The sequence below is a fragment of the Gracilinanus agilis genome, chromosome 2 (genome assembly GCF_016433145.1).
Source record: "Gracilinanus agilis isolate LMUSP501 chromosome 2, AgileGrace, whole genome shotgun sequence".
NCBI classification, from domain to species: Eukaryota; Metazoa; Chordata; class Mammalia; order Didelphimorphia; family Didelphidae; genus Gracilinanus; species Gracilinanus agilis.
The window spans coordinates 283,915,309-283,940,658 of NC_058131.1; the positions used below are offsets into that span (position 1 = coordinate 283,915,309).

General features: G+C 41.9%; 1 protein-coding gene across 2 annotated transcripts; it reads left to right on the forward strand.

Annotated features, from left to right (window-relative positions):
• The first annotated feature begins 2,908 nt into the window (after nucleotides 1–2,908).
• Nucleotides 2,909–24,956, forward strand: KYAT1 (kynurenine aminotransferase 1). 2 transcript variants are annotated; one of them, XM_044661343.1, is made up of 14 exons: nucleotides 2,909–3,173; nucleotides 5,441–5,499; nucleotides 8,125–8,272; nucleotides 8,485–8,634; nucleotides 8,729–8,815; nucleotides 9,042–9,170; nucleotides 10,099–10,219; nucleotides 19,454–19,530; nucleotides 19,673–19,762; nucleotides 22,949–23,135; nucleotides 23,222–23,301; nucleotides 23,527–23,613; nucleotides 24,168–24,246; nucleotides 24,616–24,956. In XM_044661343.1, exons 1-13 carry the CDS (start codon nucleotides 3,009–3,011, stop codon nucleotides 24,231–24,233), a joined length of 1,446 nt encoding a protein of 481 aa, XP_044517278.1. In that variant the 5' UTR covers nucleotides 2,909–3,008; the 3' UTR covers nucleotides 24,234–24,246; nucleotides 24,616–24,956. The 2 variants fall into 2 exon arrangements, 1 of the variants encoding a protein (XP_044517278.1); XR_006505373.1 differs by having other exon boundaries at nucleotides 2,910–3,173; nucleotides 24,168–24,320.
• The last annotated feature ends 394 nt before the right edge of the window (nucleotides 24,957–25,350 follow it).

The following is a 25,350-nucleotide window of genomic DNA, read 5'->3' on the forward strand; positions in this document are numbered from 1 at the left end:
CTCTTTTTTATCTATATTTATTCCTTTAACTTCTTTCTCTTGATGGAAATGTTATTGCTAGCATTTCCAGAACTATATAAAATAACAATGGGGGAGAATGAACATCCTTATTTTACTCTCAATTTATTGGAAGAGGTTCTAGTGTATCATTATTGCACATGATACTTCCTTTTGATTTTATATAGATGCTTTTTGTGATATTAAAAAAAGTCCCTCTGTGCCTATACTTTCTAGGGTCTTTAGCATAAAAGAATACTGTACTTTCTCAAAGGCTTTTTCTGCATCTATTCAGATGATTGTGTGGTTTTTGATGTTCTTAATATGATTATGCTGATTTTCTTTATGTTGACCTATCTTTATATAAATCCCACTTGATCATAATGAACAATTTCATGAATAAATTGCTATAATCTATTCAATAGGATTTAAAAAATTTTTTTGAGTCAATGTTCATGAATGATATTGACAGTTTTCTTTTGTTTTATCTTTCCCTGGTTTGGATATTAGGATTATGTTTGTCTTATAAAGAGATTCAATAGAATTCTTTCTTCTCAATTTTGGAAATTTTATGAAGTATGGGTCCTGTTTTTTAAAAGATTGGTAGGATTTTTCTGTGAACTTCATCAGGATCAGAAGTGTTTTTCTTTCACAGATCTTTTTAAGTCTATTTCCTTTTCTGAGATTTTGTTATTTAAGACCCTTAGCTGATAGTTCTTATATTTTATTCCTTTTTTGAAGATATTCCTCTAATTCTTTTGTGTTCTCATTTTAGTTAGCATATTTCCATAATGTGTTCTGATTATTCTATTTTTCTTATGACTTTGCTGTGACTTCATCTTGTTCATTTGCTATTTTGACCTTGGCATATCACACACTCCCCTGTAATTTCACAAAAGAAGCACTGATTAACCTGTAGATCTGATAGCATCAGGTTCTGTCCATATGCCCTTTCTCTGCTTTTTCACTGTTACCTCTACTAGATTTTTGCCTTTACTCCTATCTTTGTGTACATTTATTTTATTTTTTATTTTTTTAAACCCTTAACTTCTGTGTATTGGTTCTTAGGTGGAAGAGTGGTAAGGGTGGGCAATGGGGGTCAAGTGACTTGCCCAGGGTCACACAGCTGGGAAGTGTCTGAGGCTGGACTTGAACCTAGGACCTCCCATCTCTAGGCCTGACTCTCAATCCACTGAGCTATCCAGATGCCCCCTCTTTGTGTACATTTAGAAAGAAGTCTCTTGCTGGCCTTTCTGTTGTCACTTTTTTGTTGTTTCAGTCCCTGACTGCTATATTTACTCCTTCTACATACTATTGTTTGGGGTGTTCGAGAGGCAAATAACCCCTTTGGTTCTGGATTTCATTCTAAAAAAGTTAAAATCTCTTCTTTTATTGAATGTCCATCATGTTCAGTATGATTAGCTCAGATAGGTGACCTTGGGCTTTGTCTTGAGCTCCACTGCTCTTTGGAACACATTATTCCATTCTGACCTTTTTCTAGTGGGTATAAAATAGTCTTGTGTTATTAAACTACCCTCTCCTTTGTACTGGAAGACCTTTCTCCTGATAGCTTACAGAACTTGTTTCTGAACTGAATTGTTAGATTTAACTATTATGCATCTTGGAGTCTGCAGGTTTGGTTTAGTTTTTCTGGAGGCAATCTGTGAATTCTTTCCATTGGAATTTCATTTTCTATTTTCAGAAGTTCTGGACATATTTCTATTTGTTCCTTCACTATGGTATTAAGTGTTTTTGTCCTGTCATGTTCTTTTGAGAGACTATGATGCTTAGATTATCTCTATGCATCTTGCATTCAAGAACAATATGTTTTGCTTACATAATGATCATATTTTCTTTTAATATTGCTAACTGGAGCAGGAAAACTCCCTGGTAGAAGGTTACCTGAATTCAACTTTGAAAGAAACTAGAGATTTCAGAGATGAAGTCATCCATAATCTTCAGCCCCTAACGTCGAGGAAGTATTCTCTATAAGTGCAAAGGGTAGAAATACTTAGGGTCAATGTGTAGAAAAGTTGCAGGGAAACAACTTTTAGTTCTATGTAATGAAAAGCTTCCAATTAGAACTATCCTAAAAATAGAATAGGCTGCCATTTTGGATATTGTTCAAGTGGGGTCTGGAGGACCAGTACTTATCTAGGAATGCTATATATATGTATATATGGGAAACAATCATGTATTGGGTAGAGGAACTGCATTGCCATGGCCTCTATGGTCTCTTGAGTTTGGAATTCTGTTCAGGGATAAATACTTAATAATGTCCCACCCCATATATCTATATGTGTATATATGTGTATATATGTATATATGTGTATATATGTGTATGTGTGACTCTTTAAAGCTGAATCTCCATTATTAATGATTTCTCCATCATTTTCTTAAATCTAGAATCAACAGTCAATAAAATAATAAATCAAGCCCTGACCATACATCCTTGTATCTTCCAAAGTGTAAATGCTTACACTAAAAATTAAATAGTTGACTTTCCAGTAAAAGCATGCTCCAGCATACCCCTAATGGTATGGCTTGTGACGACTGAACTTCAGACTTCCTATTCTAGGTAGTTACACCCTTGTTTTTCCCATCTATAAAATAGGTAGAATAATTCCTAAGACCTTTCCTTAGGAGTGAGCATATGAGGAGGGAAAGGGCTCTTGGGGCTCTTTGGAAGACAGGGTCAAGTGATTCTAGTCTCTAGCCATGGATCAGTCCATTTGCCATATACTTCCAGCCCCAAATCCTTCTTAATCTAGAATCTCTAGAGGCACTTTTTAACCTTTTTTGTGTCGTGGACTTCTTTAGCCGTGGACCAGTAAATGGATCTATGGATTCCTCCTCGGAATTTTGTTTTTAAGTAAATAAAATAAAATGCATAGTATTACAAATTATTATGTTGAGATGCAGTTTTCAATTTTTCAAAAGAAAAATAAAATTTCCCAGACCCCTAAAAAAAAAAAGGTTCCATAGATTCAGGTTAAGAACCCCTGATCTAGATGGACCCCACTTTCACCCACCTTCTCTTCTGCCTTCGGAGGGGGAAGTCAGTGGTGCCCCTGGTATCTGGGAAAGCAATGCTCAGGAGCCCCTCAGTGCTGATGGTGCTGAGTCAGCTGGGAAGGAGTTTGGAGCTGAAGCTGGCCAGGCCCCTGCACCACATGGTAAGTGTGCATGCCTCTCCAGGCTTCTGGTAGCACAGAACTACTTCTCAGTTCATCCCCCTCAGGTTAACATCCCTTCCTCTAATATTGCCCAAGAATTGGATTATCCCTACAAGTTCTCTTGGTATTATTTATTGTTCTGTTATTTAGTTGTTTCAGTTACATATGACTCTTCGTGATCCCATTTTGAGTTTTCTTGGCAAAGATACTGGAGTGGTTTGCCATTTTCTTCTCCAGCTCACTTTATAGATGAGGAAACTAAGGCCAATAGGGTTAAATGATTTGCTCAGAATCATACAGCTAGGAAGTATCTGAGGTGAAATTTGAACCCAAGACCTCCAGTCTCTAGGTCTGGCTCAATCCACTGTGCCATCTAATTGTCCCCCCATCCCAACTCCACCCTCCCATTAAAAAAGCTTTTTTTTTTATGATTTTAAGTAGCAATACCAAAATGGAAATCCAGGTTCTCCCAGTTTATCCCAGGGTTCTTTCTTCCATAGTTCCTTTGCCTTATGGGGCAGGATACTAGCATCATATTAGATAAATTACAAAGGAGCTATATTTATGGCTAACTTAAAAAAAAAAGGTTTTAATATGAACAATCATCAACAGATATTCCAAATATTCCCAATCATCAACAAACATTCCAAAAAAAGTTTTAATATGAACAGCCATCAACAAATATTCCAAATATACAAAGAACAAAAAAATTCCAAATATACAAAGACAAAAAAAGATTGGTGTGTAGCTTAAGTGTATGTTAAAGATAATGCAGTGATAACAAAACAAAATTGTCTCCTTCTGACCCTTTTGTTTTCTTTTTTGTGTGATTTTTATGTTTTCTCAGTTAACTTTTCTTAAAACAAAACAAACAAACAAAACCTCTTACTTTCTTAGTATCAGTTCTAAGACAAAAGAGTGGCAAAGACTAGGCAGGGTTGTGACTTGCCAAGGGTCATACAGCTGGGAAATATCTGGGGCCAAATTTGAACCCAGGTTCTCCCAACTCCACTTAAACAAGCCGCTTAAACTCAACTTTCTAATAACCCTTACTGATCTTCTGCTTTAGAATTAATACTTAATATTGATTCTAAAACAAAAGGTAAGAATTAAAAAAAAATACAGCTGGGAAGATCAAATTTGAACCCAGGTCTTCCAGACACAAGGCCTGGTATTCTATCCATAGTGCTACCTAATCTGCTCCTGCCCCAACCCCCTTTCTTAATTCTTGGATTCCTTCTATTTTCTTCTCTTCCCTAATCCCTAGAATTTATCTTACTCACTTAATTCCCACCTCACTCCTCAGTTTCTCTAGTCTCATCTTTTCATTTCCTATCTCTTCCAGTTTTTTCCCCACCCCATGCCCGGAGTCTCTGTCGTCCTCACAGAGCCCTAAATCTCCTCCACCCCTTTGCTCCTCTCCCTCTCTCTTGGGCCCTTCCTCCAACTTCGGTTCCCCTATAGTCTCCTCTGTGCCCGGTTCTTCCTGTCCCCCCACCCCAACCATACCTCTCATCCCCTTGCTCTTCCCTCTCATTTCCCCGTTTCTTCAGCCTTCTGTCCTCATCTCCCCATCCCCTTTCTGGTTCCTTCTCCTTTGCCCTTTCCTAACCCAGTCCACTTCTCTCAGCCCTTCCTACCCTCACTCTAGTCCCCACACCCTACTTTGGGGGGGGAGGGCTCCCCTTCCTACTCATATGCTTCTCAAGTCCCTCGGGGTGGTTCCACTGCAGAACGATTTCAGGGAATCCTATTAGCCCCGCTGGACCATAACCACATGAAACTGTGGCCCTGACCCCAGACAAAGGATAAAACTGGCCTGACTGGTCGATGACCAGTCTAAGTGGGAGAAGCAGTTTCCCAGGGCACAATTGCCTGTGTCCCCAAATCAAATCAGAGAGCTGGAGGAATGGGGGGAATGTGGTGCAGGTGGGGGTTACTCTTTACAAGCCAGCAAGGGTAGCATTCCGATAAAGAGCTTGGGTCCTAAAGAGCCCGGGGAAAATATCCCAGCTAGTCCTGGATCAGACCTAGGTGGGGCACATTCACAGATTAGAGATCTCGCCTGTAGTCACTCGAGAAGGTTTTTTTTTTTTTTTTTTTTTTCATTTTAATGAGGCTTCTTTTTTCCCCCCCACTGAAGTCGGGGTGGAGCTAAGGACGACTGGCAGGAGCCAGAGCCACTGGGGAGGGAGGAAGGCTCTTCCTAGGCTCGGATAAAAGGGAGCTCCTCACTACTAGTCCCTTTGCTCTCTTTCCCTCTCCAGGTCACTATGGCCAAGCAGGTACCGGCTCGCAGGCTGGAAGGCATTGACCAGAACCCTTGGTGAGTAAGAGGCAGAATGGGGAAATGGGTGGGGAACGAAAGAAGGAACAAGAACCTTCGGTGATCTAGACAGAAAGAACCGGTATTGGGATGCCTGATGGGTCAAGGATTTCTGGTAGAACCTGCCTTAAAAAGACACTTGTTCTTGTGCCTTTTTCTATGGGGGGGATGGAGGGGAAGCCTAAACCTGTGAGGGCTGGAGGAGCTCGGAACGGGGGGCCTGGAGCCCAGGGGTTCTGAAAGCTTCCAGCCTACCCAAATGTGTATGTAGATGGCAGCCCTCCCTCCTCACTCCATCCCTCCAGAGTGAAAAAGCTTTGCAGCCCAAACTCCGGGGAGGACTGAGAGAGGGAGTTAGATCTGAGAATGCCTCGTCTGACCAGCACGCTCACTGGGGACTAGATAGGAGCAGTAGTGGGTGCGAGGCCACCTCTGGCGGGGCCTGAGGAATATAGGAGGGGAGGAGTGGCCCTAATCTGGTAATTCGTGAATTCTTAGACATAAATGGCCTTTCGTTGGCTGGTCATCTGCTCTCATCCATTCATTTTTCCATTCATTCAACTGTCTGATAGATGCTAGGGGACTTGGAAAGACTGAATGAGATTGCCGCTGCTCTCAGCGAGTCATTTAACCTGTGTCTGTCTCAGTTTTCTCGACAATAAAAAGGGGATCATAACAGCACCCACCTTCCAGGGAGTTGTGAGAAACAAATAAAATCATATTTGTAAATCACTTATCAAAATGCTTGGACCGTGGAGGTTTTTAGTAAATCTTGTTCTCCCGTTTCCCCTTTTCTCTCAGAATGTATAATTGGGCAGCAAACAGACACATATTGGCTGCGCTAACATTTATATAGTCCTTGGGGCCCCTAGGTTGTTCAGTGGATAGATTGCTGATCCCAGAGCCAAGGAGACCCGAGTTCAAATGTGGCCTCAGACACTTCCTAGCTGTGTGATCTTGAGCAAATCACTTAAGCTCATTTGCCTAGCTCTTGCTCTTCTGTCTTAGAGTTGTTACTAAGGCAGAAAGTAAGGGTTTTTAAAAAAATATGTAGAAAGAGAGTTGTCTGTACATACAAGATAAATTGGAGAGAATTTCTCCGGGGAAAGGCCCTAACATTGAGGAAGACTGGAAAAGGCTTTTTACAGAAAGTGAGATTTTTAGCTAAGACTCGAAGGAAGCCAAAGGGTAGAAACGAGAAGGGAGAGGAGTCCAGGTGTGGAAGACAGCCAGTGAAAATGCATGGTGGGGCAGCTCTGTGGATCAGTAGATAGAAAGCTAGGGCTGGAGTTGGGAGAATCTAAATTCAAATTGGGGCTCGGATACTTTCTTGTGGTATGACAGCTAGTCACTTAACTCCCAACTGTCTAGTCTTGGAACAGATATTTAGTATTGATTCTAAAACAGAAGGTAAAGGTTAAAAAAAGAAAAATACCCAGAGTTGGGAGACGGAATAATTTGTACAAGTTATGCCTAGGAGATTACTGTCACTGAATCATAGAGTCCTATCAAGTCTTAAGTTTATGATAACAAAAGGTAGGTTTACAAAAGGCTTTACAAAATTTCTCATTTTATCTTCATAGAGAGAATAGGTGTTAAATAATTTCTCACTTAACAGATGAGTAAACTGAAATAGACTAAGGTAAAGTGACTTACCCGGGGGTCTAATAGCTAGTTTGAGGCTGAATTTGAACCCAGGTCTTCCTGACTCCTGGCCCAGGACTATATATCATGCCACTTAGCTATGATGAATGGAAAGACAGGAAAGGAACCAGGTTATCAACAGAACTTTTAAGTTTCTATTAAATGCTCAAATGAAGAGTATGTATTTGAGAGCTGGCTTTGAAACACCGGATATTCTGTCTTTCATGCATCCTTACTATGTGACTCTGGGCAAGTCACCTAACCCCTGCTGTTCCAGGCAGCTATCAAAGACTAAATTGTGGAGAAAGAGCTGCCCTGCATTGGCAGTTACCTATGCCAATAAGATTTCCAATCCATTTGTAGTCTCTAAATACCTAGCCCTTGTGAGCATGGTTGAAGATAGATAAAGTACCTCCTGACCCAGCTTTTCTTTTTTCTCCTAAAGGGTAGTAATGGGCATGGACAGGAGGTGGGGAGGATTGGGGTCTGGTCTTTTCCATGACCAATGAACTACGAACTATGTGACCAGAAGTTCAGAGCCATTTATTTCTTAAAAACTTTCAGCTCTCTGAGAACTAACCTGGACTTCCTGTAGAAAACTTGCCACAGAGCCCTGCAGGCAATTGGAGGGGCAGAGAATTTCACAGAGGTGGGAGGGCAAAGAGGTAGTAGAGATCTGGCCTAGAGCCCAGAGGGGAGCAGCAAAGCAAAAAGCAGGAACGTAGCTGTGAGATCCTGGATAGTAACCTCTCTGGGCCTCAGTTTACTCATCTTAAAAGTGAGAGAGTTGGACTTATAAGGTCCTTTTCAGTTAAACCTATGGCCTAGTTCTGACCTTGTTCTAGGATTTACCCTTTGCAGCCATGGAGCAGACCAGACACCAATTCCCCTCCCCTCCCCTTTTGTCCATGCCCACAGAGAAAGCTGTGCTGATCCTTGTTCCCTAATTCAGTTTTTCCTGGTTTTCTACTCCCACCCTAGGTTGGAGTTTTCGAAACTGGCCAACGAGAATGAGGCTGTGAACTTGGGCCAGGGCTTCCCTGATTTTGCACCTCCAAAATTCGCCACAGAAGCATTCAAACAAGCAGTCAGCGGAGACATCATGCTTAATCAGTACACCGCCGCTTTTGTGCGTCCTCCCTCCCTTTCCCTGCTCAGTCTTCCCTTCCACCCCCATCCAACCTGAGTGCAATGACCAGACTTAACTCATGCCCTTTCTACACACCTGTCTTCCTCCTAAGAATGTGGAGAGTTGAGCCCAGAACCAAAAGGGATGAAAGGGAAAACTCTAGTCCACCCAAGGTCTTTGATGTTGGCAGGTCCTCTTGATTCTCTCCACAGGGCCACCCTCCCTTGGTAAAGATCCTGGCCAAGTTCTTTGGGAAATTGCTGGAACAGGACTTGGATCCCCAAAAGAATGTGCTTGTGACAGTGGGTGCCTATGGGGCCCTCTTTTATGCCTTCCAGGCCCTGGTGGATGAAGGAGATGAGGTGAGAGAGGTGGAGACAGTAGGGGGACAGAGGTCCATGTGGCGTGAGTAGCTAGTCCTAATGGTGACTCCCCTTACCTTCAACCTGTCCCCAGGTTATTCTCATTGAACCCTATTTTGACTGCTATGAGCCCATGACAAAGATGGCTGGTGGCTGTCCTGTGTTTGTGCCACTTCGACCGGTGAGAATTTCAAGGGACCCTCAGGCCAGTTGGGAGTCAAGGGCCAGATCCTGGGATGCAAGTGTGGCTGAATCCTGTCCCCTCTGGGAACTAGAAGACAGGGACATATGGGAGGAAGGAAAAGGGTGAAGAGAAGGCGGCATCAAGGAAGCATCAGGGCAGGAAGAAGACTAGCCTTGTTAACTGAACAACACTCTTCTGACTTCTCTCTGGCTTCCTCTGCTAGCCGTCAGCCTGTAAAGGGCAGTTGATGTCCAGTGACGACTGGCAATTAGATCCAGCTGAGCTGGCCAGCAAGTTCACTCCCCGGACCAAGGTTATTGTCATCAATTCACCCAACAACCCCTTGGGCAAGGTAAATATACTTTTCTTGGGAGGACTGGATAGAAGTTCATTAGAACTTCCATTGTGGAAACCCCCTGTGCCCATACATATTTACATTTATAAAAGTTATGCTCTTGGGAGATCTGCAACATCATGCTGAGAGGAGAGGCAATGTGTCCACAATGATCACACACAGCTATGCTCTGACAAAGTCCAGGCCTTTCTAACTCCAAGACTAGCTTTATTTTGCTATTATATTATACCACTTTATTTTGCTGCCTCTCTAATTCTAGCCTTGAGTTATAGCACTTCAAGATTTGCAAAGAGCTTTATGGTATATTCTTTTTTTTTAAACCCTTACCTTCTGTCTTTAGAATCAATAGTGTATATTGGTTCCAAGGCAGAAGAGCAGTAAGAGCTAGGCCATGGGGGGGTCAAGTGACTTGCTCAGGGTCACACAGCTAGGAAGTGTCTAAGGCCAGATTTGAACCTAGGACCTCCCGTCTCTAGGCCTGGCTCTCAATTCACTGAGTCACCCAGCTGCCCCTTTTATAGTATATTCTTTGTTTCATTTGATTCTTCAAACAACCCTATGCCTTTGTGCAGGTCTCATTAACCTTCTTTGACAAAAGAGGGAAATGGAGGTACAGAAAAGTCCTGGGGTCATATAAGAGCTGGGACTTGAATTCAGCTTTACTAAGTAAATTCAGTGTTCTTTCTACTTTTTATACTTGTACTATTTAGGACAGGCAAAAGGTATCCTTTGGTCATCTTCTCCTCCTTTGATTGGACCCCCTTAGGGTTCTGAGTTTAAATGCTGTCAGTGATCCCCGTGGGGGGTGGGGAGGAGGTGAAGACAGGCCCCTCTCCCTTCTCCCTGGAGGTGGGTCTCTGCTGGATAGAGTTCCATCATGGGCCTATCTTTTCTTTTCTCTCCCCTCCCCTCTTTTTCCTTACAGGTATTCAGCAGGGCAGAACTGGAAATTGTGGCAAATCTGTGCAAAAAACACGATGTCCTGTGTATCAGTGATGAGGTTTACCAGTGGCTGGTGTATGACGGAAAGAAACATATCAGCATAGGTATGCCAAGCTAGGGCGCATCCCCTCTCTGAACAGCAGAGGACCTGATGAGGCTAAACACTATCCATCCCAGTCAGTCATGTCAGTCATTTAGTAAGTGCCAGACTGTGTGAGAAAAGCAAATTTAACATGCCTTGTTTCATGTCTTCTGTTAGTAAAACATTGTGCCAAGTCCAGGGGGACAGCACAGAATTTAGAAGAGATGTGGTCCGCTCCCTCATGGAACTGTCGACATGAAATCTAGAAACTCCAAACTTGTAGCCTAGTAAGATTTGATGAATTAACTTGTTAACTTGGAAATAACACGGAACTACCAAAGTAGTCAGAAAAACCACTGATTGATCAGGGTAGGGATAAGTCCAATATTTGGCCCTTCACTAAGAGTCTGGCGCCGCAACTTTTACAGGGTTTACAGCCTGGACTCTGGGGACATATCCCTGGGAGTGCCACTGCGCTGGATGATGACTCCAAGGAACAAAAGAATATGGGGAACCTATATACCATTTGGGGAGACCCAGGGGCAGGGAAAGATGATTGACATTTCCATAGCCACAAGGAAAATGGGAGTATTCAAACTATACTGATAGGATACAATCAAGCTTGGAAAAGGAATCATAGTCAGAGGCTAGGGTGTAAGGGAAGGGGCTACCTACAATGGACACTAAAAGGGTGGTCCCTGTCCAGGAGTGGGTCTTCTTGGGAAAGGGTCTCTGATAACATTGGGGAAGACTACCTAAGACAAAAAGAGAACTTAGCATTAACTTAGCCCCATCTAACTGGGTTTGTCATTTACCTTAGGGTCTATTATTCAGTCTGAAACTGCTAGTCTGAGATTCCCTTCAGGGTGGATTCTCATGGGAACAGGGAACAAGTACAAGCTTTGGGGCCTCCAACTTAGAAGCTAGTCCTGAAACTTGGGGTTCTTCAGATCTTACTAGGCTACAAGTTTCAGGTTTCTAGATTCCACATTGACAGAACCCATAGACAAGAATGGTCATTCAGCTTAAGGGGAAAACCACTGCCTTTCAAGACAGCCTTCCCCAGGCTAGGCAACTTTAGCTATTAAGAGGTTTTCCCTTATATCCTTTAAATCTGAATCTTTTCAAGGATGTCCTTGCCCCTGGTTCTGTCCCCTGGAGCCAAGCAAAACACACCTGTGTACTCCTCTCCCTGTAGCCCTTCAGATAGTTGAAGACAAGCAGCTATCTTGGCCTCTATATTCTTCACTTCTTCTAGGCTAAACATTTTTTTTTATTTAACTGATTAATTTAGAATATTCTGTGGTTCCATGATTCATGTTCTTTCCCTCCTCTCCTCCCAACCCCACTCCTGTAGTCAATGAGCAATTCTACTGGGTTTTACATGTGTCACTGATCAAGACCTATTTCCATATTATTGATATTTGCCCACTAGAGTGATCATTTAGACTAGAGTCTACATCCCCAATCATATCCCCATGGACCCATGTGATCAAGCAGTTGCTTTTCTTCTGTGTTTCTGCTCCCACAGTTCTTTCTCTGGATATGGTGTTCTTTCTCATAAGTCCCTCAGAATTGTCCTGGATCATTGCGTTGCTGCTAGTACAGAAGTCCATTACATTCAGTTGTTAGCCTAAACATTTCTACATCTTTCAACCAGTCCAGTTAGCAGAATGTCCAGTACCCTTAGCTCTCTGGTCACTCTCCTGGACGTGCCTCAGACTGCATCTTTACTAAATTGTGGTGCCCAGAACTAAACAGGCATCCAGATGTGGTCTCACTAGGGCAAAAGATCATGGTACTATTAACCTCCTTCATCTTGGATTCAATAACACACTTAATTCAGTCTATAATAACATCAGCTATTCTGGCTCACCAATTTGCTTTGCCTTGTCTGGCACCCTTTAACTGATCAAAGTCTTTTTCTTTATTTAAGCCCTGCCCTTTAAGCCCAAGTATCAGTTCCCAGGCAGAAGAGTGGTAAGGCAGTTAAAAGACTTGTCCAGAGTCATAGAACTATAAAGTATCTGAGATCAAATTTGAACCCAAGACCTCCCAAATCCAAGTCTGAATCTCCATCCACCTAGCTGTGACTTGATGAAAGTCTTTTTTTTATTCAAAGATATTTTTATTTCCCATTTACACATAACAGTTTTCAATATAAGTTTTCCAAAATTATAAGATCCAAACTGTCTCCCTTCCATACTAGAGATGGTAATTTGATCTAGACTATATATGTATCATGCCAAACACTTTTATATTAGTCATTGTTGTAAGAGAATATTCATTTAAACCAAAACCCCAGAAATAAAACCATAAATAAACTAATGTGGAAGATAGTCTGCTTTGATAGGCATCTGACTTCAATAGCTCTTTCTCTGGAAGTAGATAACCTTCTTTGTCCTAAGCCCTTCAGAATTGTCCTGATCAGAATCTTTTAACCTGGAGTGGAGATAGTGATTTGGAATATTCCTGGAGGCCAGGTGAAGAGATAACCCAAATCTTGTGTCTGAAGCCCATTAGAGCCCCCATATCTTTTTTCTGAGGAACTTTTATCTAGCTTTCTCTCTCTACTCATTTGCTTTTTTTTTTTTTTTAATCCTTACTTTTTGTCTTAGAATCAATACTAAACACTGGTTTCAAGGAAGAAGAGCAGTAAGGGCCGGGCAAAACTATTAGGATCTTTCTCATTCATTCTCAGTTCTAGCCTTTCAAGATCTATTTGGAATTGGTTTTATCATCTACCATATTAGTAATGCCTATTAATTTAGAATCTTCTGCCAGTTTGAGAAGCATGTTCTATATGCCTTCAGTGAGTCAGTGTTAAAAGGCATGAGGCTGTGGGCATATTCCCTGGGCTCCTCCAGAGACCATCTTCCAAGTTGACATCAACCTTCTGAAGACAGTTCTTTGATTGAAGAAAAGGGAAATAAGGGTGGCCTGCTATGACCTATGGTTAATGAAATCCTACTGGCTTTTAATGATCACTTCTTCCTTTTCTAAATGCCTCATAAACTACTTCTTTAAATTAATATGTTCTGGGGTATTCCCTGGAATATGTCAGATTTACTAGTCTATCATTTACTCACTCCACCCTCTTCCCTTTGTTGAAAATTGAGACACCTATTGCCCTTCTACAGTTCTTCAGCTCTTCTCCCCTTTTCTGAGATCTTTCAAAGATGGATAATAGTCATTCTGTTAGTATTTCTAAGTACCTTTGATCTTATGCATCCAGGACTAGTGACATGAACTCAATGGTGATAGCTAGATGTTCAATCAATCAACAAGCATTTATCCAGGGCCTAGGATATGTCAGGTACTGAAGATACAGAGACAAACAAATCAGTTCCTGTCCTCCGGGTGCTACATTCTGTTTGAGGGAGATAACAGATACATACCTATAAGTATACACAAAATAAATATGAGATAATTAAGGCGGGGAGGCATTAGCAGCTAAGGGAAAGGTAATCTAGGAAGGCTTCTTGTAGACACCTCTTGAGTTGAATTTTGAAGGAAACAAGGGATTCTAAGATGATGAAATAGGAGGAAGTGCATTCCAGTCATGGGAACTGCCAATGAAAAGGCACAAAGATGGGAGTCAGTATCATAGGTGAAAAAAATGAAGGTCATTGTATCTGGAGGGTAGAGTGCCCAAAAGAGAGTCACATATAACAAGTCTGGAAAGGTAATTTAGGGATGGATTGGGAAAGACCCACAGAAGATCTTATGTTTTATCCTAGAGGCAACAGGATCATAGATTTAAATCTGAAAGACCCTTGTGAGGTCAGCTTCATTTAACAGATAAGTAATTTGGGGTCTGAAGAAGTTAAGGGATATGTCCAAAGTCACAGAGATAGGAAGTGGCAGGCCAAGATTTGGACCCTGATCCTCTGACTTTAGTCTTAACCCGTGACAATTTATTGAATAATTGAGACAGTCAGATGGGTGCTTTTAGAGGAGTCACTTTTACAGCTGTGTAGAAAATGGATGAGGGTAGGGAAAGGCATAAGGCAAAGAGACCCAATTAGGAATTTATTGAAATAGTCCAGGTGAGAGGTGATGAGAGATTTAATCAGGGTGATGGTCGTGTGAGTGAAGGAAGGGAATTGTGGAGGTAGAAACAAGATTTGGTAACTAACTAGATAAGTAGAGTGAGAGAAAAGTAAGGAGTCAAAGATGCACTAAGGAGTAAATCTGGGAAAATAGAAGAATAGAGGAACCCTTGACAGAAAGAGTCAAGTTTAGAAGAATGGTCTGTTAAAAAAGAAAAAAGTTCTTTTTAGACTGTTGATTTTGAGGTGCCTGAAATAGATAACATCTGTTTCAAAATATCTATTGGGCAGTTGATGATGTGGGACTGGAGCTCAAAAGAAAAGCTAGTCCTGGCTATAGAGAACTGGGATGATTAAATCTGTAAAAGATGATGAGGTCACTTCGTGAAAGAATTTAGAGAGAGAAATTGGCCCAGAAGAAAGGGCATGCCTGCATTTAGGCACTTAAAATAGCTGATAAAACAACAGAGGCACCTAAGAGGAAAAGATCAGATGGGAAGGAGAGAGATAGGAAGCCCCGAGAAGAAAGACTATTCTGGAGAGCATGGTTATGAGTGTTAAATCCTATAGAGAGGTAAAAAACAATGGGCATTGAGAAAAAGCCATATTTGGCAATTATGAGATCCTTGGTAACCTTAGGGAGAGTAGTTGAGGGAGGAGCCTGGAAATTAGACTTCCAAGGGCTGAAAAGAGAGGAAGTGAAAGTAATGAGCATAGATGACTTATGAGGAAGAAAGGGGGGGGGGGCTGTTCTAAGAGTGCATATGCAGGAAATTCAGTGGCCGTTTCCTGAGGACAAGGTAAATCTCTGCTATTTATATTCTTTGCTTCCCTTTCCAAAGATCATTCTTTGTGGAAGAATAAACAGAAACAAAATAAAGATTTGAATATTTCTGCCCTCCTAACATTCTCCATTATTCTTATGACATTCTCCCATTATCCTCATCTCTTTCTCGATGATCCAGTCCCACCCCATGAATGTCTTTTGCCCAAATATAGCCTTAAAAATACCTATTGTTGCTTTTAACATTAATCATAACTTTCAGCTCATTCTGGCCTTTAGCATTTCTAAGGACTGTGCTACTCTTCACCTTCAGTTAATGATCCGTGTAAAAATTTCCAGAGGATCAGTGAGCTTCCGCTATGTTCACTCTTTAGGTATCTCCCCTTTTGCTTTTTATGAATTATTTCTACATGGAAACATTGGATTTAGAGTTGCTTGAGTCTCTAAAATTTCATTTTAAACTTCTCAGCTCTCTCAGCCTGACTTCCTCTTCAAAGTACTAGGTCCCTGGATCCTACCTCTTGTTTCACTCAGTGCTTGGAAACCTCTTCTCCCAAAACCCAGAGCACCTCTCATCTACCCAGCTTTTCTCTAACAAACTCTGTTGGAGTTATCATTTGCTCCCAAGGTTCTACTTTAAAAACTAGTTCTTCTTTGATGGCCATAATTAGGTACAGAATAATAGTTTCCTTTATCTTTTGAGGTATGAAATTATTAATTCAAGACTCAAATTTATCAGCTTCCCTAATAACAGCTAAAGGTTTGAAAAATGATTTACAAATGTTTTCTCATTTTGTTGGAACAACAGTTCTGGGAGGTAGGTGATCTTACTACCTTCATTTTGCATATGATGAAATCGAGGCAGACAGAGATGAAGTGACTTGTCTGAGTAACACAGCTAGTGTGTAGGGCAGCATTTGAACTCAGGCCTTCCAGATTCTAAGTCCAGTGTGCCACCTCCCTGCCTACTTTTGGCACAGAGTTGCCATATATATCCAGCAGTATCTCAATCACTACCACTTTATGCCATCTATTGCTATGCTATTGTGACAAATAAAATTAATAGAGAAGGGTATATTTTAAAATGTTAAGGGTTTAATATAAATCCATATTAATAATTAAGAAAACCATGTGCCTGCTAAGATCTAATTCAAATGCCCGCCATGCTTCCCCTCTGGCTGCTTCCTAGGAAAAAGAGAGCATGTCCCAATCACATCCCAAGTCTTACACTTCCCTCTATGTAATCACACTTCCTGCCCACCTGTATTATACGAGGGGAATTATGGGAAATGTAGTTTTGAAAGAATCCTAAATGTCCACAAGAAGTTTAGACCAGGGACCTCAAAATCAGTTCAAAGAACCCCAAATTTCCAATATCACATTCCCCCCTGAGAGCAGAGAGAGACTGGTCTCCTCGAACACTCTTGTAAATATAACTAATTTTTAAATTACAGAAATTTTGGGATAAAAGAAAAGAGGACAAAACAACAAGGCTTAGGTGACAATCTGGGAAACAGATACAGAAATCTAGTTGTATCTGTCTATCGATAAGGTGATATTTAGGTCCTTGGGTCTAAACTTCCTGTGGACATTTAGGACCTCAAAATCAGTTCAAAGAACCCCAAATTTCCAATATCACCTTATTGATAGACAGATACAACTAGATTTTTGTATCCGTTTCCCAGATTGTCACCTAACCCTTCTGTTAGCAGTATACCCCATAACAATATTTGCTTTTTGATTCTCCTTAGAATGATTCTGGCTCAAATCCTTTTCACCATGATGCCCACCTTGAATTTCTGAATTTTCTCATATAAATGCATCTTAGACATCTACAATGCTATTCCTTGGGAGCAAAAAGTAGTCCCCACTACAGATGATACTACTGTGGTTTTTGAGTAAGATGTACCCTTCAAGATCCCCAAGTCCCATCTCATCAACTTTCATTGATGTCTATGAGGTCAAATTTGCCTCCTTTATATTAGAATTTCCTCTTTTCTTTGCTGTCCAAACTTTATGTTTTCACGTATAGACACCTGAAGTTTGGAGCTTTGTTGCTGGTTCCCCTTCCTGGATGTTATGTTATTTTCCTTGTCTTCCCCACCACCTTCCTATGGTATACCTGTTACACACTGGAGCATCAGGCTTGTCAGATCGTTTAGGACTTTTCTCTCCCTCTCCTTCCTTTTTCCAGTTTTAAATCCCCTGATTAGATTCAAAAGATTCCCCCAAAGTATGAGGTTTTGGGCCCCTCTTCAGGCACACTCCATTTTTGTCCAAGAGCCTATCATTCCTATATTTTAAGCAACAGTCCAAAAGTCCAAATCCCACTCTCATTTTTAGTCAACTATTTACTTCCCAAAACTGCCTTTCTTTCTTGATTCCTTAACATCATTTGGTGGTAAGGATGAAAATACCATCTGTGCCCCCAAGGTCTTCAGCATTTGGTTGGCTTTTTGTCCAGGTTGTCATAATCCTTATTGATGCTCTTGGAATATTCCTATTAGTGATGTACTTTGTCTCCCCATGAATCACCAGAATGAGTTGTGGACATCATCTTCGACAATTCTTGGGAAAACAGCCAACCACTCTGTTGTTAAGTATGAGAAGGCCCAGGTGTAGTGCGAGTCCAGCTCCCTGACCCTTCACAGGAAGCCCCTCACACCTGTTACACATTTCCAGTTATTCCTTTCTTCCTTCTTAGTGACGTAGCTTGCAACACTCCAATCACCTGATAGTGGCAAGAATTCCCCTCTGCATTGCTACATCCATTTTCATCTTTATTTTCTCCATGATGCATTTATTCTTCTTTCAAGGAACATCTCATTTTTCTTTATAGTCTGATGAGCAGAAGGGCTTCCTCTAGCCCTTTCAGCTTTCTTCTATAGGCCTGAAAACAACTGACACTTTGGATATACTGCTAAATGTTCCCAGCTTGCCCTATTTCCTAAAAACAAGATCAATGATCTTTTGTCTTCTTTTGGCTATCACCCTCTCATCTAACACTTTTATCTAAGTCCTGTCCCTAACTACAGTAATAAAGTGCCAGTCTGTGAGGTGTTATTCTAATGAAATCCACCCACTTGGTTTCACCATGTTATCCACCTTTAGTTAGAATCTTTTATTTCTCTGGTTACTAGGCTGGCTCTTTGTCCCTGCTTGGGGTAGAAGAATACATTTAGCACATAGAAGCAGAGAAAATCCAATTATTAAAAAAAAAAACACAAAAACAGGACAAAATAATTATCTAATGATTATTACCTGCCTTATTTCACCTGGTTGATCTCCAGATACTCCTCTTTGTTAACTCTGACCCTGTCTGTGTTTGGGTGGCAGGCTTAATTTATTTGGCAGTCAAAAACACAAAGCCAATTTTCTAAGATTTGCCTCCCTCGTTTCACCTACCTGATGCTCTTGAAATCCCTTCCCTTCTACTTCTCTTGCTGATGGACGTCCTTTCTCCACTTAGTGGAGGAGGGAGGCTTACTTATTTAGTTGACAGAACACGGGGATGTTAGATGAAATCCAATTCTCCCTACCTCATTTCACCTTGCCTTTGATTTCTACCTATTTCACCTGGTTGCCACTGGTCTTGGCCTCTACTTGAAGGGCTGATATACTTAGCAGATGAGGCACAAGTGTAAGAAACAAAAGGCAAAATTTAGTGGTTCATTTAGATATTCTCACTTCATTTCTTCTTGCCAAGACTACAGATTCTTTTCTCTTATTTGTCTGGGCAATAAACTCTCTAACCTCCTAGCTTTTACTGTCCCCACTAGTAGGAATTACCTGGCACCCCTAACCCCCATGCTTCTGTGAATGGGCCTGACACATAGGGAATATAGAAATGGCTGGACTGCTCCTGTTAGAGAGCTTATATAAGAAATAATGAAAGGGGAATGGCTTCAGAGAAACTGGGGAAGATTTATATGAACTGATGCAGAGCAAACAGAACCAGAATAGTTTATAACATTAACAACAAATGACTTTGAAAGAATTAGGGTCTCTGAACAACAGCATAACAACCAACCACAATTCCAGAGGACTCATGATGAAACATGCTACTTGCCTCCTGATAGAGAGGTGAAAGACTCAGAGTGCAGAATGAGACATATTTGGGGGTGGGGAGGGGAGACACAGGTAATGCAGAAATATATTTTACTTGCCAATATATGTTTATAATAGTTTTCTCATTTGGGAGGGAGGAATTGGACAGATTTTTTCCGTTTAAAACAATAACATATAGTTTTAAAAGAGAGGAGAGAAAGGAGAGAATGAGTCTGTGCTGTGGCAACTAACAGACCCTCTTTGGTGCCCTTGGTCTCTTGGCCTGCTCCAGCCTGCCTTGTGGCATTTGACTACCCATCATTCATTTTATTCCAGTCCCCCCCCTACAGCCACTTTCTCTTCTCTTTGGCAGCCACTCTTCCAGGAATGTGGGAACGCACCTTGACTATTGGCAGTGCAGGAAAAACCTTTAGTGTCACTGGTTGGAAGGTGAGCCTTGGGAAAATGTGGGGATTTGAAAGACTGGGGAGGAAGTTTAGGTGAGGACAGGAGTGAATATAGGAGAAAAGGTAAGGTTTGGAGAACATGGGGTTCCAGGGGAAAATCTAATCCTTTTCTTCTTCTGGTCCAGGTGGGCTGGGCCTTGGGACCAGATCACCTTCTAAAACATCTTCGGACTGTCCACCAGAACTCCTTATATCACTGTCCTACTCAGAGCCAGGTGAGGGATTGGAAATCATTTCTTTCCTGGAATCTGGGAATTTGGGATGGGGGACTTTGAGCATTATGAAAGACTAACATCTCTGGATAGACTTTGGAATGGACCCTTCCCCTATAATCCCCCCTTCCCCTACTGAAGGAGATTGTCACTGGCAAGTGAGAGCATGCAGCAAAGGTTCAGAGGAAGGGGCAACCTTAAGAAATGTGATGAGTAGGGAGACCACTATAATTAGAGTTACTTAGGTTCTAGCTGACAGCTCATGGGTCCCTGAACCAGGGTGAGGAAAATGGATCTGGGATTACAAGAGAGTTAAGACTGACAAAAGAAACATGCAGAAAGATTTCTTTGAGCAGTAACAAAGTTTAATGATTTGGCGTCTACAATTTGTAGGGTAAATGATGTAGGCTAAGGGATTAGGTAAGTCTTTTGCAGGGACAATGGTTAGTAATGATTTTTACAAGATGGAGACAGTGGCTTTAGATTACTTTCAGTGGTTCTGAACAGAGTTTTCTATAGGATAATAATTCAGAATGTCAATATGTAACCATCTAGTCAAGATTCTCAAGGAAATGTTTGGCTTCAGTGGGAAGAACAGGAACAGCCAGGGACAGTCAAGAACTTGTCAGGTGCTTTGAGTGAGATCATATGTACCTGGCTCTAGCTAGCTGATAGCTTTGATTTTATCGAGGCCTGTTCTCACTACTCGAGCTACATCTGCTCCTTTTTTATTTAAGTTAACCAAATGAAGGCAAGATAAGTGAGTATATGGTTTGTATGGATTGTGTAAGGCTAGAAAGCTAAATTCTGATTCTATTTGCTTGGAAATGTAGCTTTTGAAATTTCATTTTTTACTGGGGCCTTTTTCCAGAGTGTGTCTCAGAATATGCTGTGTGTGCTGTCCCTAGTGTTTTGTCAGAGGCAGACTTTTCTCCACAGCTCTAGTGTAGGAGCTAAGATGACTTTTGCTCAGGGAATTTTTTGCCTCAAACCAAGTGGTCTAATCCTAGGATTACTAAGATTGCCTCCCCAACAAGGCATTTCCTCTGAGCTTTTTGGCATAGCCTTAGTTGGACTGTTAGGCTTGCAATGGCTTTTACTGAGACTCAAGGTCCTTTTGCCTTTATGACAAGCATCACCTATCAAGAGAGCTAGCTACTCTTATTAGGCCTGATTCTGTTAGCATCCAATTCTTGGTTCCATAAGCCAAGCAAATATTGACTTCTCCTTTACTTATAGGCCAAATTTGTTTAATTTCTAAGAGTCTATGCCATTATGCTACTAAGGATCATGTTCTGTTATGGGGCAATATGCTATGGTTTAGTATGTTATCTTTTCTTCCTAATCAAATCTGCAGTAAGTGATTGGTGTAAGATGTTTGTGCTAAACCCAGCTAGGTGCGGATCTATTATGCTATGCTATCTTCTGGTGGAATAAGTGTGAGGTTAAAATGAGCTAATAGAAGGGGAAATACATCTAGCAAAGCATTTGATGGAGTCTCTTAGTCCAATCTGTAGGTCAGGTAGAGGGATGTGGCATTAGACTAATAATAGTGCAGGAAATAGATTCAGAATGTTTTGAATGTCCAGGCCCAAAGAAGTGTCATTAAGGAGGTAACCAATGGAGTACCAGAGGAATGTGTCATTGGCCCTGTGCTGCTAAATATTTTAGTCATGGGCTGGTAGGTTTATCAAAATTCAGGTGACTCAAAGCTAAGAGGGATAGCAGTGAGATTGGGTGTCAGAATTTGGCATGCTCCTAGGCTCATGCCATGTGAGGACCAGTGAAAGGAATTAGAGATGTATAGCTTTGGAGAATCTTTTGGAGATTAGAAAGAATCTAATAACTGTCTTCAAGTATTTGAAAGGCTCTCATGGTAAAGAGAGGTTAGCTTTGTTCTACATGGCCCCAGAAGACCAAAGTAGGAGTCACTGTTGTCATTCAGTCATGCCTGACCCTCATTTGGGATTTCCCTGGCAAAGATACTAGACTGTTTTGCCATTTCCTTCTCCAGGTCATTTTTCAGATAAGGAACTGAGACAAACAGGGTTAAGTGATTTGCCCAGGGTCACACAGCTAGTAAGTGTCTGTGGCCAGATTTGAACTCAGGAAGATAAATCTTTCTGATTCTAAGCCCAACACTCTAACCACCATGACATCTAGCTTCCCTGAAAGTACCTTAGAAATTATTTACTCTGATCTATTTATCTTACAGAGGAAGAAACTGAAGCGGACAGAATTGAGTTTCTTGAGCTCCTACAGCTAGTTTGTAGTAGAAGTCTACCAGAAGTTGAGGTTCTTGGGAGATTAATTTTGAGGCATATATATTGGATTGGAGAGGGAAGATACTAGAGAGAGAGAGACCAGTTAAAAGACTAGTTTAATAGTCCTAATGAGAAGTGATGAAATCTTGAACTAGGTTGGGGCTGATAGGGTTAGAGATTATAAATAATAATAACTGAGGGCAGGTGGGTGGCTCAGTGGATAGAGCAGGGGTTGGCAACGTATGGCTCTCCAGCCATATCTGGCTCTTTTGAGGGCCAGATATGGCTCTTTCTGCAGGAGCTATAAAGTCAATTTTTTTTCAAGCGCTGTTACAGGAGCGCACTGTGAGCACTGTACAGCTCTCACGAAATTACATTTTTAAAAATGTGGCGTTTATGGCTCTCACAGCCAAAAAGGTTGCCGACCCCTGGGATAGAGAGTCAGGCCTAGAGATAGGAGGTCCTGGGTTCAAATGTGGCCTCAGACACTTCTTAGCTGTATGAACCTGAGCAAGTCACTTCACCCCAATTGCCTAGCCCTTACTACTCTTCTGCTTTAAAACTGATATTTGAATATTGATTCTTAGGTGTGAGGTAAGGATTTAAAAAAACTTTTTTTAAATAATAGTAACTTACAATTGCATAGCACTCTAAGGTTTACAGAGTACTTTACCCACAACAAACAAACCTATAAAGTAGGTAGTACAAAGATTTTTATTATCTTTTGACAGATAGAAAAACTCAGGCCCAGAGAGGCTAAGGGTCCTGCCCTAGGTAACAGCTAAGTGACATTGCAAATGATGAATGGATCTAGTTAGGAGGGAAGGAGACAAGTCACAGGTGAATTGAAGATTAACCTTGGGCTGTTGTGATTCTGGGTAGCATCCAGGGTAGCCCCTATCCCACCCTTTCTCCTATATTCCAGGAAGCTGTATTTTCCAGTTTTGAGCAGGAACTAAAGGTCTTTGGTCAGCCCGATAGCTACTTTGTCCAGCTGCCTGAGGCTACGCAGAAAAGTCGAGATCACATGATTGAGAGCTTGCTGACTGTTGGAATGAGGCCTGTTATCCCCCAGGGCACCTACTTCCTCATTGCAGACATCTCTACCTTCAGTGAGGCATGGGGAGGTAGGGAGAGGGGTAAGGGAGCATTTGGGGAGCACATCAGGGGCTTAATTTGATGCCCCCATGTCATGCAGAGGAGAAGATGCCCGACCTTCCTGGCTCCGAGGGGGAAGCCTACGACTCCCGCTTCATCAAATGGATGATTAAGAACAAGGTAAGTCCCAGAAGGTTGCCAGTAGGACTTTGCCCATCCTCCCAAGCCCTTTCCCTCTCTAGGCTTGGATCAGAGAAGACCCCTTTCAACTCTGACCATCCATGAAGCTGTTGCTCTGGATTCCTGAACCAGGAGCAGCTGGGGTCAGAAACAAACTTTGATTGTACCATTTCTTCTTCCCCTTCCCTGCTTCTCTGGGTTGGGACTTAACTTTTTCCTCCATAGGGCTTGGTGGCGATTCCAGTCTCAGCATTCTACAGCTCTGAGCAGAAGCAGCATTTTGACCACTACATCAGATTCTGCTATGTGAAGGTAAGAATGTGCATGCTGGGAAACAGTGAGGAACCCAGAGATGGGATATATGTGGCATCTTCTGCAGCCCTACCTCCCCTTTTAACTTAAGAAGGAATTTTTAGCACACCCAGGGATGTAAATTCTTGTCAAGGATTGGCACCCAGTACCCCTGGTATTGACATGTAGTGACATGCCTGGGGTATAGAAATTGTCAGATGGGCAGATGCCTGACCCACCTCCATAAACCTATTTCCTCTTCCTCTCTAGAACCACTACTCCTATGTGGGGATTGCTACTTCCCTGGGCCACTTCACAAAGTTACCTACCTTACTCTGGCATGGCCATGGGTCTTTCCTTGTCCACTGGCATGGCCATGGATCTTTCCTTGTCCACTGGCATGGCCATGGGTCTTTCCTTGTCCACTGGCATGGCCATGGGTCTTTCCTTGTCCACCATCACTGCACTAGGCATCAAGGGTACATCCTCCAGACCAGAGTGGGCAAAGAGGGATCTAGTGCAACAAGGCTTACTGGATTCTAGGCAAAGCACCTTAATTCCAATCTTCTGTTTAGAGTGACTCCACTATCAAGGCCATGGATGATAAGCTACAGCAGTGGAAGACAGAGCTCAAAGGCTGATTTCTGCACCTAGGTCTCTCCCATCCCCCTCCCCATTCTACTTGATTGGGCCCTTCCCCTTCTCTCCATCCATCCTTTGTGCTTCAGGTATTCCCAGGTTAGGGAAGGGAGGAGGGAAACCCCTAAGATGTGGCCCAAGTCAGAGTAGGAAGGATAAAAAGGGAGCACAGAACCACCCCAAGTCTTCCTTTGTCTGCTTTCCCTTTTATTCTGGGATTTAGGGATCCTGGGAACCCTCTCCTAACCAGTACCCACACTCCCATCCCTTTGAGAGGAAACATTCAGCTTAGTCAGCATTGGGGTGTTTTCTCTATGGCAGGGCTCTCCCCAGAACCTCCCTCTCTCTTTTATCATTTCCTTTTCTCTCCATTGAATCATAAAGTGGGATTTCCTTCCCCACTTGGAAAACCTGAATCAGCCACCTCCTACTGAGGCATGAATGCCAACCAGGCCAGAAGTCACCTGCGGTTTATAAGGACACCTGATGGCTTATTTTCATGCCTCCTGGGTCACGTGTTGATATAACTGCTAGCTTCTTCCTTGGTTTTTCTTTTCCTCTTTTCACTTTTAAGGGCTGGCACAACATTGTAAAGGGTCAACGGTCAAGTTGCCTTGCACATCCAGCCAATCACAGCCTTGAAAAGATCCCTTTAGACTTGAATCAAGAATGTTTACTTCAAGCCAAGAGCCATATTTTTCTCTTAATAAAGTTATTGCACTCTATATAGGCTGTTACTCTTCCTTCAATGATTTCTTTGCTCCTAAGTGGGCATTTCTCACTTCTGCCCCATAAAATCTCTTAACTTTCTTCAAAGCTCATCTCAAGTCTCACCTCCCACAGAGTCTTTTTCTGATTCCCTCTAGCTGCTAGGGCTTTCCTCACACCCTGAAATTATAGTGCATTTTCTTTGTACATCTTTGTTATTTACTTACACATGTGGTTTCCTTGGCTTATCTTCTTTTCCAAGCCCTTACCCTCTCTGTCTTAGTATCAATTCCAAGACAGAAGAGCAGTAAGGGCTAGGCAATTGGAGTTAAATAACTTGCTTAGGGTCACATAGCTATAAAGTATCTGAGGTCACATTTGAATCCAGGTCCTCCTGACTTCAGTCCTGAA